The sequence below is a fragment of the Lepus europaeus genome, chromosome 5 (genome assembly GCF_033115175.1).
Source record: "Lepus europaeus isolate LE1 chromosome 5, mLepTim1.pri, whole genome shotgun sequence".
Classification (NCBI taxonomy): Eukaryota; Metazoa; Chordata; class Mammalia; order Lagomorpha; family Leporidae; genus Lepus; species Lepus europaeus.
The window spans coordinates 54,393,214-54,408,134 of record NC_084831.1 but is presented as its reverse complement, the minus strand read 5'-3'; the positions used below and the strand labels follow the sequence as shown (position 1 = coordinate 54,408,134).

At 40.9% G+C, this 14,921-nt stretch overlaps 1 protein-coding gene across 2 annotated transcripts in view; it reads left to right on the top strand.

Moving 5' to 3' along the window:
• The window catches only part of DOCK7 (dedicator of cytokinesis 7), a 248,232-nt gene that overhangs the window by 27,287 nt on the left and 206,024 nt on the right, over positions 1-14,921 (top strand). For both annotated transcript variants that reach the window (XM_062191451.1, XM_062191452.1), the window contains exons 2-4: positions 2,867-2,972; positions 9,600-9,775; positions 9,958-10,026. In XM_062191451.1, coding sequence (XP_062047435.1) covers positions 2,867-2,972; positions 9,600-9,775; positions 9,958-10,026 — 351 coding nt within the window. The remainder of the gene's footprint in view (positions 1-2,866; positions 2,973-9,599; positions 9,776-9,957; positions 10,027-14,921) is intronic.

Sequence of the window (14,921 nt, the reverse complement as noted above, 5' to 3'; positions counted from 1 at the left end):
ATTTTATTTTCTCCCTTCAACCATAATAATATGATGTCCAAATTTCATCTTACCTGGTGGGTCTGTGAACACAGACTTATCCATCCCACTGACAGGCAAGGCAAATACTGATTCTTGAAATGGTCCCACCATGGGCCCTCTGGTCATCCAGTGCAAGTGGCCCCCTTGCCTGGCTTTATCTTCACTATATTGTGCAGCCACTTCATTGAATTTCGTTCCAGACTTTAATTCTACCATGGCTTTCATGATTTTGCCATGGTTTTCACACACAGTGTATTTGAACTTTATTGCATTGCCACCACCTTTGGGACCTGAACCTATTTTCCCCCCTTTTCTGGAGCCACTTTTTTCCTTTGAGTGGTGTCCTTGAAACTTGCTTGTGATAAGTTTATTTTGATGTGAAGAATTTTGAAATCCATGCATATGAGGGATCTTCAAAATAAAGTTTATGGAAAATGTATATTATGAAAAAACTGCATGGATTTCAAAAATACTTTGCACCAAAATAAATTTACTTTTAATTCCATTTTTTTTGACAGGCAGAGTGGACAGTGAGAGAGACAGAGAGAAAGGTCTTCCTTTTCCGTTGGTTCACCCTCCAATGGCCGCTGTGGCTGGCGCACAACGCTGATCCGAAGCCAGGAGCCAGGTGCTTCTCCTGGTCTCCCATGCGGGTGCAGGGCCCAAGCACTTGGGCCATCCTCCACTGCCTTCCCGGGCCATAGCAGAGAGCTGGCCTGGAAGAGGAGCAACCGGGACAGAATCCGGCGCCCCGACCAGGATTAGAACCCAGTGTGCCAGCGCCGCAGGCGGAGTATTAGCCTATTGAGCCGTGGCACCAGCTTTAATTCCGTTTTCCACAGACTTTGAAGTTGCTTATATTTTTCTAGGTGATAATTGCATTATGACTATTACAGAGAATTCTGGCTTGCAACATTCTCTCTCTCTCTCTCTCTCTTTTTTTTTTTTTTTTTATCAAAGGGAATGTATATAAATATTGGGCTTTCCTACCACTGAAATCAGACTCATGTCAGCAGGGCAAGGCTGTTCTAGTTTTTCACCGGCTGGTCTGCTGTCAGTCTGAATGAGCCCCAGAGAAACTCCATTTCCTTGAATGTGTAATTGTCTCAGGGAACTCAACTTATAGTAGTATTTCCAAGAGTTCTTATTCTCTTACATGCCATATCACATTGCAGTTACTCCTTGTGACTTTATAGAAGTAGTATAAGTAAATACTCTTAAAGGGAAATTTTATTCTGAATTCTCCTTAGTCAACCATATTCAGGCTTTACTTCTTGTCGCATGAAGAATGATTAGAAATGAAAGAGGCAGGCCTATATTGGCGTTATTTCTTGGGTCATTCTGGAATTCATAGCTAAATGGAGTGGGTTAGGGGAAGATTAAATACAACATAACTGCCATGTAGGTCCTTTGTTGTTATTGCTAATATCCTATGGTGAATGGTCTGTGTGAATGCTTTCCTTCCTTTTTTAAAAAAGCATTTATTTAATTTATTTGAAAGGCAGAGAGACAGAGGTCTCCCAACTGCTGGTTTACTCCCAAATGCCCACAATAGCTAGAACTGGGCCAGGCTGGAGCCAGGGCCTGGAATTCAGTCTGAGTCTTCCCTGTGAGTTGCAGGGACCCAAGTATTTGAGCCATCACTTGCTGCCTTGCTGGATACACGTGAGCAGGAATGGCTCTGGGAAGTGGAGCACACATCCCCTAAACATCCGCTGCGTTCTGTTTATTCATCTCTCCCTTGCCCTACTCCCACTGGCCTGTGACAACTACTATTTTTACATCTCCATATTTTGCCTTTTCCAGAACGTGATATGGTTGGAATTGTATAGTATAGTACCTATAGCCTTTTCTTTCTTCTTCTTTTTTTTTTTTTAAAGATGTATTTATTTATTTGAAAGGCAGAGTTACAGAGGGAGAGCGAGATAGCTAGAGAGCGAGAGAGAGAGGTCGATCTTCTATCCATTGGTTCACTGCCCACATGGCTGCAATAGCCTGGGGCTGGACCAGGCCGAAGCCAGGAGCCTGGACTCCATAAGGGTCTCCATGTAGGTGGCAGGGGCCCAAAGAGTTGGGCCATCATGGGACCCACTTTAACAGCAGGTTAAAGCCCTGGCCTGAAGCGCCGGCATCCGAAATGGGCACCGGTTCTAGTCCCGGCTGCTCCTCTTCCAATCCAGCTCTCTGCTATGGCCTGGGAAAGCAGTAGAAGATGGCCAAGTCCTTGGGCCCCTGCACCTGTGTGGGAGACCTGGAATAAGCTCCTGGCTCCTGGCTTCGGATTGGCACAGCTTCGGCCGTTGCAGCCATCTGGAGAGTGAACCAGCAGATGGAAGACCTCCCCCTCTGTCTCTACCTCTCTCTGTAACTCTTTCAAATAAATAAAATAAATCTTAAAAAAAAAAAAAAAAAAAAGAGTTGGGCCATCTTTTGCTGCTTTCCCAGTGCATTAGCAGGAAGCTGGATGGGAAGTGGAGCAGCCAGGACTTGAACTGGGGCTGATACAGGTTGTGATGTCACAGGTGGCAACTTAACTTGCTATAATGTCAGCCCAAGTATATAAATTTTAAGTTATACATCTTTTTGTAGTTACTAGTTCTATCATAGGTCAAAGTATTTCCCTAAATTGTCATATTAAAGAAATACCTTATATGAATTAGCTGTCATTCTTAGCCTTCAGCATTATTAAGGTACTCTAATGTAATTATAAGCTAGAAAAATATTTCTTGAAGTATTTTATGAATTTATAGCTTTATTGATGTACTTAGATTTTATTGTTCTTCAAATTAGCATTTAATTCAAGTTTTTTTTAATATTAGTAATGTATTTGCTTTCTTTGTTATAGAACGGTGGCAGCAGAAGTTAGGAAACAGATCTCTGGACAATATAGTGGCTCTCCCCAACTGCTCAAAAACCTCAACATTGTTGGCAATATATCCCATCACACCACAGTAAGTAGCATATTTAAAATATGTATATGATGTTACTGAGCAGAGTAGGGGAAAGACAGGAGCCAGAGGATTGGTTCCATCAGTAGCCTCACAGCCTTACTTGGTGTTACCTCACAGTTCCTTAAAGTCTGCGTTGGGAGAGGGTGTTGTAGGACGTTGGAGAAGGATTGGCTTCCTGGTCAGCTCTGAAATTTACATTCAGGATCTAATAAAACCTGGGATTTTACATTTAGAAATTCACAAACCCAAGGTGATGTATAATCTGGAAATTTAGGCGTATATTCTAGAAAGGAGCTCTGAAGGAAATATGTGGAATTATATGGGTTTGTAATATAATCTGTCCCCTTCAGTCGAAAGGAATATGTATTTTGTTAGTAAAGATTATTCATTTGAAAGTCGTGGTGTGGGAAGAGAGAGAGTGGGAGAGAGAGGGATAGAGATAGATGTTTCATCTACTGATTCACTTTCCAGATAACTGCAGGGCCAGGGTTGATCTAGGCCAAAGCCAGGAGCCAGGAGCTTCATCTAGGTCTCCTACATGGGTAACAGAGGCCCAAATACTTGGACCATCTTCCTCTGCTTTCCCAGGCCATTAGCAGGGAGCTGACTGGGAGTGGAGCTGAGACTGGAAGTGGAGCTGGGACTCAAACTGGCACCCAAATGGGATGCTGGCATTGCAGGTGGCAGCTTTACCCCCTATGCCATGATGCCAGCCCCAGGAATATGTGCTTATTGAATCATTGCTGTAAGTTAGGTACTAGATAAGAGAAGTAAATACTCTATTTTTAAAAACATTTATTTATTTGAAAGGTAGAGTTATGGAGAAAGATAGCTCTTCCAACTGCTGGTTCACTCCCTAAATGGCTACAACAATTCAAGGTTGGGCAAGTCTGAAGCCAGAGGCCAGGAGCTTCACCTGATTTCCCACGTTGGTGGCAGAGGCCCAAGCACTAGGGTCATCTTCCACTGCTTTCCCAGGCACATTAGCAGGGAGATGGTTGGGAGGTGGAACAGCTAGTACTCAAACTGGTGCCTGTATAGGAAGCTGGCATTGCAGGTGGCAGCTTTACCCACTATGCCATGATGCTGGCCCAATAAATATTCTATTAAAGAAACTAGAATGAGAGTCATTTGTTTTGATGAAAACTCATTAATTATATTAGTTATATGAATTAAAATCCTGCTGCCATTTGTCTAGAGGTCTTTTTTTTTTTTTTTTTTTCAAATGCTGTGGAAAACTAAAACAGGAAGTAAAAATGATAGACTGGGGGTGAGTTTTGTGGCACAGCAGTACAGGGGGTAAGTTGCTCCTTAGGGTGTCTGCATCCCATAGCAGAGTACCTAGTTCCAGTCGCAGCTACTTCACTTGCAATGCAGCTTCTTGCTAGTGTACATTCTGGGAGGCAACAGATAATGGAGCAGGTGCTTAGTTTCCTTCCACCTACGTGAGAGATTTGCGTGGATTTCCAGGCTCCTGGCTTCAGCCTGGCCTAGCCCTGGCTGTTGTGAAAATTTAGGGAGTGAACCAGAGATGAAAGATCTCTGTCTCACTGTCTTTCAAATAAATAAAAATAAATAAACTGTAAAAAAAAGAGTGAAGTTATACATTAACATTTAGCTTTCAAAATATACCAATTATTGACTACACAAAGCACACTGGGAACCAGCAGTTTGACTTGTAATGACATGTTTATAATGCTTATTTATTTTTTGACAGGCAGAATTAGACAGTGAGAGAGAGAGATAGAGAGAAAGGTCTTCCTTTTCCATTGGTTCACCTCCCAAATGGCCGCCACAGCCTGCACGCTGTGCCGATCCGAAGCCAGAAGCCAGGTGCCTCCTCCTGGTCTCCCATGCGGATGCAGGGCCCAAGCTCTTGGGCCATCCTCCACTGCACTCTCGGGCCACAGCAGAGAGCTAGACTGGAAGAGAAGCAACTGGGACAGAACCTGGTGCCCCAACTAGAGACTAGAACCTGGGGTACCGGGCACCCCAGGCGGAGGATTAGCCTAGTGAGCTGTGGTGCTGGCCTTTGAAGCTTACTTTTAATAACAATGATGTGCTAATTGGAGAAATTTTACTATGTATAGCTATTTGGACAATTTTAATGTACACAGAGATGGCCCTTCAAATGTGTTCTCAATGTCTTAAACTTCTTTCCTCTAATAATATTATCCCTTTATCCTGAACCACATCTCAGCTACTTAAAGCTCATAATCAGACTCTAGATTTAGTAATTATGAATAATATAAACCCTATATAACCTAGGTCTTATGCTTCTCATTCTCTACCTCCTTTCTCATTCTCTTGTTCTGCTACCCTGATCCAACTGTCCCTCCATCAGGACCCAGAATCCACACACTCAGAAACTTTTTACTCTCTCACTCCTTGATGTCCTGTTTTCTCTCCCAACTAAACTTATTTGTGGATCATTATAATTACTTCCCTGCATTTACCCTTGACTTCCTTAACCTGTTACCACTTTACACAATCTCGTTGCTATTTAAATTCGTGTCTCTGCAGCTAAATGTGACAGGAGCAAAGTGGACAGTCATGTTGATTGGTGTCAGCTTAAATTTATGATCACAAACTCAGGAAGGCTTTAGTATTATATTGCCAGGCATGTATTCAATTTTCCTAATGGTTTCATTCTCCGTATGTTTTATTTGATTTATTTCACACCTCCTACTATCTATCTCCTTTACCCCTTAATAACTCTTCTCCGTCTTCATTCTTAGGATGACTTTGCTCCCTGAGAATTGAAGCAATCAGAAGACAGTATCAGCATACTCCCGGCATATATATGTCCACCTGTTATTTGTACCAATATAGTCGACCTATTCACCGGTTGCTTCCCATTTGTTCATTAGTTCTCAGCTTTCCTCAATTTCTCAAGTGTAGTATTTTAGTAATGCTCCCTTTTCTTTTGTATCATTTCCCCTTTATTTCCTGGATCTTTCTTATGCGTATTCAACTATCCTGTTGTTTCTCCATTTGAAAAAAAATCTTGCTTTTCTGCTCTATTTTTTCCTGTGTTCTCTAACTTCCAACATTTCTTTGTTCATCTTTGCAACAAAATCTCTTCAAAAGGTTGTCAGTGCTTGTTGATTTCCATTTTTCTTCTTGTGTTCTTTTTTCAAATTGTGAGATTCTTTAAACCTAAACTGTGGTGGAAAGACTAGAATACACATTGACATTTTCTTATTTAGTTGCAGCGCTGTTATCACATTTAGCGAAATTAACACTAATTTCTTGGTTTCATCTATTCAGTGCATGTTTAATTTCCTTTATTGTCACATAAATATCTACTGCTGGTTTATCTAGATGAGATTTGTAAATGAATTTGACCCTAGATAACTTGAGTTTTTTCTTCTTAAAGATTTATTTTATTTATTCGAAAGGCAGAGTGACAGAGGGAGAAAATTTGAATTAGAAAGAGCTCTTCTGTCTGCTGGCTTACTTCCCAAAGGCCACAACAGTCAGGGCTGGGCCAGACTGAAGTCAGGAGCTAGGAACTCTATCTTGGTCTCCACATGGGAGACAGGGGACCAAGTACTTGGGCCATGTTCCGTTGCTTGCTTCTTTTTTTTTTTTTTTTTGTAAGATATACTTATTTATTTGAAAGAGTTACAGAGAGAGAGAGAGAGAGAGGAAATCTTCCATCTACTGGTTCATTCCCCAAATGGCTGCATTGGCTGGGCTTCACTATGCTGAAGCCAGGACCCAGGATGCAGGAGTGCAAGGACTTGGGCCATCTTTTGCTGCTTTTCCAGGAGAATTTGCAAGGAGCTAGATGGGAATTTGAGCAGCCTGGACATGAACTGGTGCCTAGATGGGATGCCGGCTGCAGGCAATGTCTTTACCTGCTGTATCACAGGGACCCTCCCCCTCCTGCTTTCCCAGGCACGTTAGCAGGGAGCTGGGTGGAAAGTGGAGCAGCCAGGACTCGAGACGGCACCCACATGGGATGCCAGCATTGTATGTGGCAGCTTTACCTGCCTTGGAATATTAACTCTTGGGAAATAATTTAATGTAGTTGTGAGCAGCTGATCCTGATAGCCCAAAACTAACCCAGGCAGCTGACTCTGATGAGCTGTCTCTGCAGAGACAGTTGTAGAAAAATAAATTTGTTTCCTTTATGAAAGTTAAGCTAACACTACACCAGTGGCCTTATGTGTAACTTTTGAAAGCAAAGTTGTCTGTAATGTCAGTGAGAAAGTGTTCTTAAGGGAGTATCATATCTTCCTCCCCTACCTAACACTTCCTGTTAATATGATTTATTATCCTTTGTGGAAAGGCTCAATTGGAATTATTTAAATATAAGGATCTCCCAGATTTTGTGATTTTTATTAAGTATTCATGTGTGACATTTTGAATCTTGATATGTGTACTGCCCAGAAATAATACCCGAGAAAGATTGAATTAGAAATATTTTAAAAATTTTACTAAAATTTCACAAATATAGAACATATAGCTCATATATAATGAGTCTAGCGCTATGGTGTACAGGGTTAAATGTCCACCTGTAGTACATGCATCCTATATGGGTGCCAGTTCATGTCTTGGCTGTTCCTCTTTCAGTCCAGCTCCCTGCCAATGCACCTGGGAAAGCAGCAGAAGAGGGCCCAAGTGTTTGGACCCCTGCACCCACGTAGGAGACCTGGAAGAAACTCCTGGCTCCTGGCTTCAGCCTAACCCAGCTCTGGTTGTTGATGGCCATTTGGGGAGTGAACCAGTGGATGGAGGACTTCCCCCCTCCACTTTTCTTTTTAGCTTTACCTTTCAAATAAATAAATGAGTATAAAAAAAGTAAAAAATAATACAGATATAATATACATGGGCATCTCAAAAAATTCATGGGAAAACATTTAAAAGATAAGTTTGGATGGGTTTTCTAGTACAGTGGGTTAAGCTGCTTCTTGGGATATATGCATTCCATGTTGGGAGTGCCAATTTGAGTCCTGGCTACACTGGTTCTTACCCAACTCCCTGCTAGTTCACTTGGGAAACAGCCAGTGATGACTCAAGCACTTGACTCCCTGCCATGCATGTGGGAAACCTGGATGGGGTTCTTGACTCCTGGCTTTGGCCTGGCTCAGCTTTGGCTGCTGTGACCATTTGGGGAGTGAACCAGCGAATGGAAGATCGCTTCTTTCCCCTCCCTCCCCTCCCCTCCCCTCTCTTCTCCTCTCCTCTCCTTTCTCTCTCTCTTTCTCTCTTCCTCCCTCCTCCCTCCCTCTCTCCCTCCTTCTTTCATCCTCTCTTCCCTCTCTCTCTCCCTCTCCCTCTCACTCTGGCTTTGAAATAAATAAAAAATTTTAGAAAGATAAGTTTATTTTGGTGTAAACAAAATTGAAATCCATGCGGCTTTTTGTAATATACATTTTTCATGAACATTTTGGGTGATACTCTCATATATAGTGGTAAAAATACAAAATATAAAATTTACCATTTTAGCCCTTTTTTTTTTAAAGAAGTTGTATTTATTTGTTTTAGCAAGGTTGTGGCAAGGTCATGCTCCCTTCAGGGAATGCTCCCAATTTCTTGCCTCTTCTAGATTCTGGTGGTTCTGGCATTCACTGACTGACAGCTACATCAGTTCTATCTTTAAGGCAAGAATCTTCAAATCTCTGTTCCATCTTCATCTGCCTTTCATCTCTGTATGTACCAAATATCCCTCTGACTCTTTATGTGATTAGCTTCAGCGCCTGTCCAGATAATCCAGGGAAATGTCCCCAATTAAGGTCTTTAGTCTCTGCAAAGACTCTTTGATTTATTTTTTCCATATAAGGTAGTATACAGAGAACAGGTTCTATGATGTGGAAAGCTTTGGGAGCACCAGTTTTAGCCTACCAGTCTGGTTATATTTTTACCACAATAGTCAACAAGATAAATAAATAAAGTAAAAGGTCTGTTTAGAAGCTTACCAATGAAGATTCCAAAGATATAAAACAGAAAAAAAAGAGTCTTTCCAATGAGTATGTTAAACTGTGAAGTATAACAGAACTGTTAATCATTATTGCTATTTTTATGTGAGAAGGGAAAAGTCTAAGCAAGAAGGTTGGAGAGATTATGTCCAAAAGCATAAAGAAGTTCAAAAAGGCCAATACTCTGGTTTCCTCAGTGCATCTGGATGAATATTTGTTAAAAATGTAGGGATCTAGCACTGTGGCTTAGTGGGTAAAGCCACTACCTGCAATGCTGGCATCCCATATGGGCGCCAGTTCAAGTCCTGGCTGCTCCATTTCTGATACAGCTCTCTGCTATGGCCTGGGAAAGCAGTGGAAGATGGTCCAAGCCCTTGTGCCCCTGCACCCATATGGGAGACCTGGAAGAAGCTCCTGGCTCCTGGCTTCAGATTGGCACAGCTCTGGCCGTTGTGGCCATATGAGGAGTGAACCAGCGGATCGAAGACCTCTATCTCTTTCTCTGTGCTTTTGCCTCTTTGTAACTCTCACTTTCAAATAAATAAATAAATCTTAAAAAAAATTTAGAAAGAACTTATTCAGTTAAAAACATAGTACCTTTTGAAAAGTAATAAATTTTCTTTAAGTTTTTAAAATTCTTACATTCGCTTATTCCTTTCTGCACACCCTCCCTCCCACTGTCCACCCCTCCTTTATAAAGGTGCCCCTTACTGAAGCAGTGGATCCAGTGGATTTGGAAGATTACCTCCTTACTCATCCGTTAGCTGCGGATTCTGGGCCTCTGCGGGACTTGATTGAATTTCCTCCCGATGATCTTGAAGTTGTTTATAGTCCTCGGGACTGCAGAACCCTTGTTTCAGCTGTGCCTGAAGAAAGGTAAAGCGATATTACCTGTTTTAGGTTTTAGTGTAAATATAGAAAGGCTACCTTCTATTATTTTATTGATATTCTTTTTGCTATGATGTTATTTCTTGTTAGAACAAGAATTGCAGCAACTAGATTCACAAACGTCTACTTTCCTGTCTAATTTTACAAATATATTTTCTTTTTTAAAATAGTGAAATGGATCCACATGTTAGAGATTGTATAAGAAGTTATACAGAAGACTGGGCAATTGTGAACAGAAAGTAAGTTACATGTGTATTGTAATATTTGAGAATACCTAGTAGGATTTATGAATGAATTAGGTAGATGAATAATAATTATAATATCAGAATTTGTTTAAACATGATAGCTGAACAAGCAAAGGAATTTTTATGTATAGATATTTTCTCCTTAGGAGTTCCACAATTACTTTTATTTACTTTCCTCATAAAATATTAGGTTTGTGGGAATAGTATTCTTATGTTATCATAAGCCATTAAGAAGTAATAGCATATGATGTTAATTATTTTTAGTTTAATTCTGTAGGAATCATGAGTAAATATTAATTAATAATTTATCTTTCTTAAAAGTAATCTCAACTTAGTGAAACTTAGATGGTTACATTAAATTGAAAAACTCATTTTCTAGATCAAGCTTCTAAAAGATCTCTGTCCTTGTTAACCAACTAAATATTTACAGGTCCTTGACTTGTATATCCAATCAGGTAAATATTTATAAAAAATAATGTTTTGTTTTATGTTGTTTGGTGCCAAAAAAGTAACAAGGAAAATGATTGTGACATAAGAGTGAACATCTGAAGTTTTTCTAGATTAGCTAGCTCATTGTTAAAAATTTATATTCATATTATAGCCATCATATTTTAAAATATGTTGTTTCATGGAAATAAGAGCAATACATGCTTTATAGAATATTTGGATAATATAAATAATAAAAGGATGAAATAAAATAAATCATAAATTGATTTTCACTACCTAGGGGGGAAAAATAATGTTTTGTTCTACTACAAAATTTATTTTCTTAATGGATTGTGTTTGAAGTATCAAGACAGAATAAGAAGATAAGCTACCTTTCCTTTGTTGATTTTCATAATGAAGAAGGATTTTTCTGGCCTTCTCTTATTTTTTTTAAAAGAGATATAATGACTAAAGTAGTGGTGAATTCTGTTTTGACTCTAGTTTTTCACAAATGAAGTAATCTGTTTAGCTAAATAGCACTTTCAAAATTGATGTCTCCATTGCTTATAGTTTGCCCTCCTGGCTGCTGATTATTTCACTGGGCTTAATATAGTGTTAAGTATCACTCTGGGGGATAGTGCTGACATGCTTTTTAGTTTTATTGTAACCTAATAAAAAGCACAGTCTGTTGCCCTTTATGTAGAAGAGCTGTTTTTATGAAGTTTCAATTTTGATAAGTATTCTAGTATCCAGATTTTAGAAATTATTAAAGAATATTGTTCCTTTGTAGATAAGTCTTTGGGCAAATATGTTGGAAACCTGTAATCAGAAATCTTTTTTTTTTTTTAAGATTTATTTATTTATTTGAAAGTGAGAGTTACACAGAGGGGGGGGGTCTTCTATCCGCTGGTTCACTCCCCATTTGGCCACAACAGCTAGAGCTGCACTGATACGAAGCCAGAAACCAGGAGCTTCTTCCGGGTCTCCCATGTGGGTGCAGGGGCCCAACGACGTGAGCCATCTTGTACTGCTTTCCCAGGCCATAGCAGAGAGCTGGATCGGAAGTGGAGCAGCTGGGACTTGAATTGGCACCCATATGGGATGCCGGCACTGCAGGTGGTGGCTTAACCCACTATGCCACAGTGCCATCCCCAGAAGTCTTTTTTATTTTTTATTTATTTTTTTTTTATTTTTGATAGGCAGAGTGGACAGTGAGAGAGAGAGACAAAGAGAAAGGTCTTCCTTTGCCATTGGTTCACCCTCCAATGGCTGCTGCGGCTGGCGCACCGCGCTGATCCAAAGCCAGGAGCCAGGTGCTTCTCCTGGTCTCCCATGGAGTGCAGGGCCCAAGGACTTGGGCCATCCTCCACTGCACTCCCGGGCCATAGCAGAGAGCTGGACAGGAAGAGGAGCAACCGGGACAGGATCGGTGCCCCGACTGGGACTAGAACCCGGTGTGCCCGCGCCGCAAGGTGGAGGATTAGCCTGTTGAGCCACGGCGCTGGCCCCCCCAGAAGTCTTAATAAAGAAGTTAGTTGTCAAACATAGTAACTTCTGAATCATGGTATTTGCTATTTAATTCTGATTATGGAGTTGTTCAGGCAAGTGGGAAAGGGAATTAACATTTAGGGATATTCACTATGTGCTGGGCATTTTATTGGCCAGTTCACAGTCATCTCATTTAAAGTTTCAACAGCTAAGGTAGCTCAGGCTCAGAGTTGTTAATGAACTTCTCTGAGGTCCCATAAGCCAGAAAGCGGGATGGCCAGGAGTGGAACCAGGGGCATCAGATTCTAAAGCTTATATTTTTTCTTTTATGCTGGATATTATCCATTATCTGTACTGGTAAATGCAAGAGAAAAGAGGTGCTTGCGGTGAAGCAGAAGTTATGTGCTATCTCTGACAGATAGAAGATAGAAGGGATTGGAAACTAAGAGAAAACCACAGTACAGAGTAGTCTAAGGAAGAGACATAAGCATACTTCAAGTAGTTTGTGGTTGTGGACAAATGTAACTAAAATATAAGTTTATTTTGTTCCAAAAAGTTGAAATCCACGTTTTGTTTTTATAATGTGTTTTCCATGAAGTTTCTAATATCTCTTTTTTTTTCCTTTTTTTTCTTTTTGACAGGCAGAGTGGACAGTGAGAGAGACAGAGAGAAAGGTCTTCCTTTTGCCGTTGGTTCACCCTCCAATGGCCACTGCGGCAGGCGTGCTGCAGCCGGCGCACTGTGCTGATCCAAAGGCAGGAGCCAGGTGCTTCTCTTGGTCTCCCATGCGGGTGCAGGGCCCAAGCACTTGGGCCATCCTCCACTGCACTCCCGGGCCACAGTAGAGAGCTGGACTGGAAGAGGGGCAACCAGGACAGAATCTGGCACCCCGACCGGGACTAGAACCTGGTGTGCCGGCGCCGCAGGCGGAGGATTAGCTTATTGAGCTGTGGCGCCGGCCCTAAGATCCCTTTATACACACACACACACACAAATTTTAGTGATGCTTTATGTTCAGAAGCAGTAAATACAGGCAGTGGAAACGGGCCTGCAACAGATGTTAGACATTTGGTTCCTTTGGAACTCCCTATACCATGTGTGCATAGCAGTGTCTGTAGAAATACCTACTATTTTTTAGGAGCAGTGTTTATGGAGGCTTGAGAGGTGGTAGGATCATGTCTAAGGTACACATACCTTGGAAGAAGAAGGAACCCTTATCCCCAGGATGGTAGGTACTGGCTGACACTGCTTAGCAGCATGATCTGCCTCCTCCCTCCAACCACTTTATGTGAACTAGACGCAATAGTTACTTATATATGGGGATACAAATTGAAAAATGAACATGGAACCCAGAATTGCCATTTCATATGATGAAAGCCAATATGCTTGAAAGAGAATTATCAAGCTATTCATAAAAGACTTTAACAGTGTAGAGAGTGGTTTTGGAGCACAAGTTAATATCCAGAAGTGTAGGGGCTTGTGCTGTGGCATCGCTGCCTGTGATACCATTATCCCATATGGACACCAGTTTGATTCCTGGCTGCTCTGCATCCAATCTAGCTTCCTGCTAGTGCACCCGGAAAAGCAGCAGAGGCTGGGCCAAATACTTGGGCCCCTGCACCCACATGGCTGACCTCCTGACTCCATACTCCTGACCTTGACCTGGCATAGCCCCAGCTGTTGCAGCCATTGGTAGAGTGAACCAGCATATAAAAGATCTCTCTCCCTCTCTTTCCCTCTTTCTCTGTAAGTCTGCCTTTCAAACAAATAAAAATTAAAATATTTTAAAAATATGTAAGTGTAATGAATACTCTTAAGTATTAGTGTTTGTAAGAAATACAAAAGATATTGTAACCGTAGCAAAAATCATTTATCTCTGGAGATTGAAATTTTGATCGGTGTAGAAATATTAACAGCCCAACTGATTGGCCTGATGGCCAAGTGGTTATGGCTGAAAAGTGAGGTGTAAGATGAAGCCAGAATTCTGCAGGGACTGATAATGGAACAGAAAGTACTTCACTTATTTATTCATTCAACAGATATTTTGAAAGTCTCATATGCACTAGGCACGGTACTAAATTCTGGGGGTACAGCAATGAACATAGCCAACTCCATGCCCTTATGGGACTTCTATTCCAGGGGGTAAGGAGGTCAATAGACAGTAAACAAATAGATAAATGTATAACAGATAAAGGTCTTGTGGAGAAAAAAAAAGTAGGGTGAAGGGGATATAGAGGGCATAGAAGAGGGACATGATTTTTATTTTATATAAGTAATCAGAGGAAGCTTTACTGATAAGGTGATTGTGAGCAGAGATCTGAAGGAAACAAGGGATGGAACCCTGTGGATAGCTGGGGGAGGAGTTTACTAGGCAGAGGGAAGGGTAATACATGTCAAGGCCCGGTACCAGAAACACGCTGGAAATGTCAGTGTGGTGTAACAGAATAAGTAAGGGTGAGAATGCCAAGAGATGAAGTCAGGAAAATAGCGGTGTGTGGTTTGGATGGGTAATCAGATAGTGCCTCATTGTAGCAACTGCTGGAAGAAAGAATGATACAGAAGAAAAGTATTAATCATAAGTTGTTCCAGCTCTCTTGAATTGCAAACTGTCAATTCTTTAGAACAGAATACAACACTATTATTTATCAGAGCAGTTTACCTGCGCAACTTCATGAATTAAGGTATTTGAAACATTTCCTGAAAGATTAAGCTATCTGCTTCTGCATAATACCTTTCATGTTAGTATATTGAGGGTGTATAAGTTTTTCTGGAGAAAATATTTTATTTTGTGATTATAATGTGATGTTAACAATATTGTACCTGCTGTTTTAATTATTTTAGCAACAGTCAGGATGTATGAATCATCAAATGTGATTCTTCACTATGTCATGAGTTGCTGGTAGCCAAAACAATCTTATCTTTTAATAGTCGTAACTATTCTTCTCCAATTAAAATATTCTCTCAGTTTGACTCAA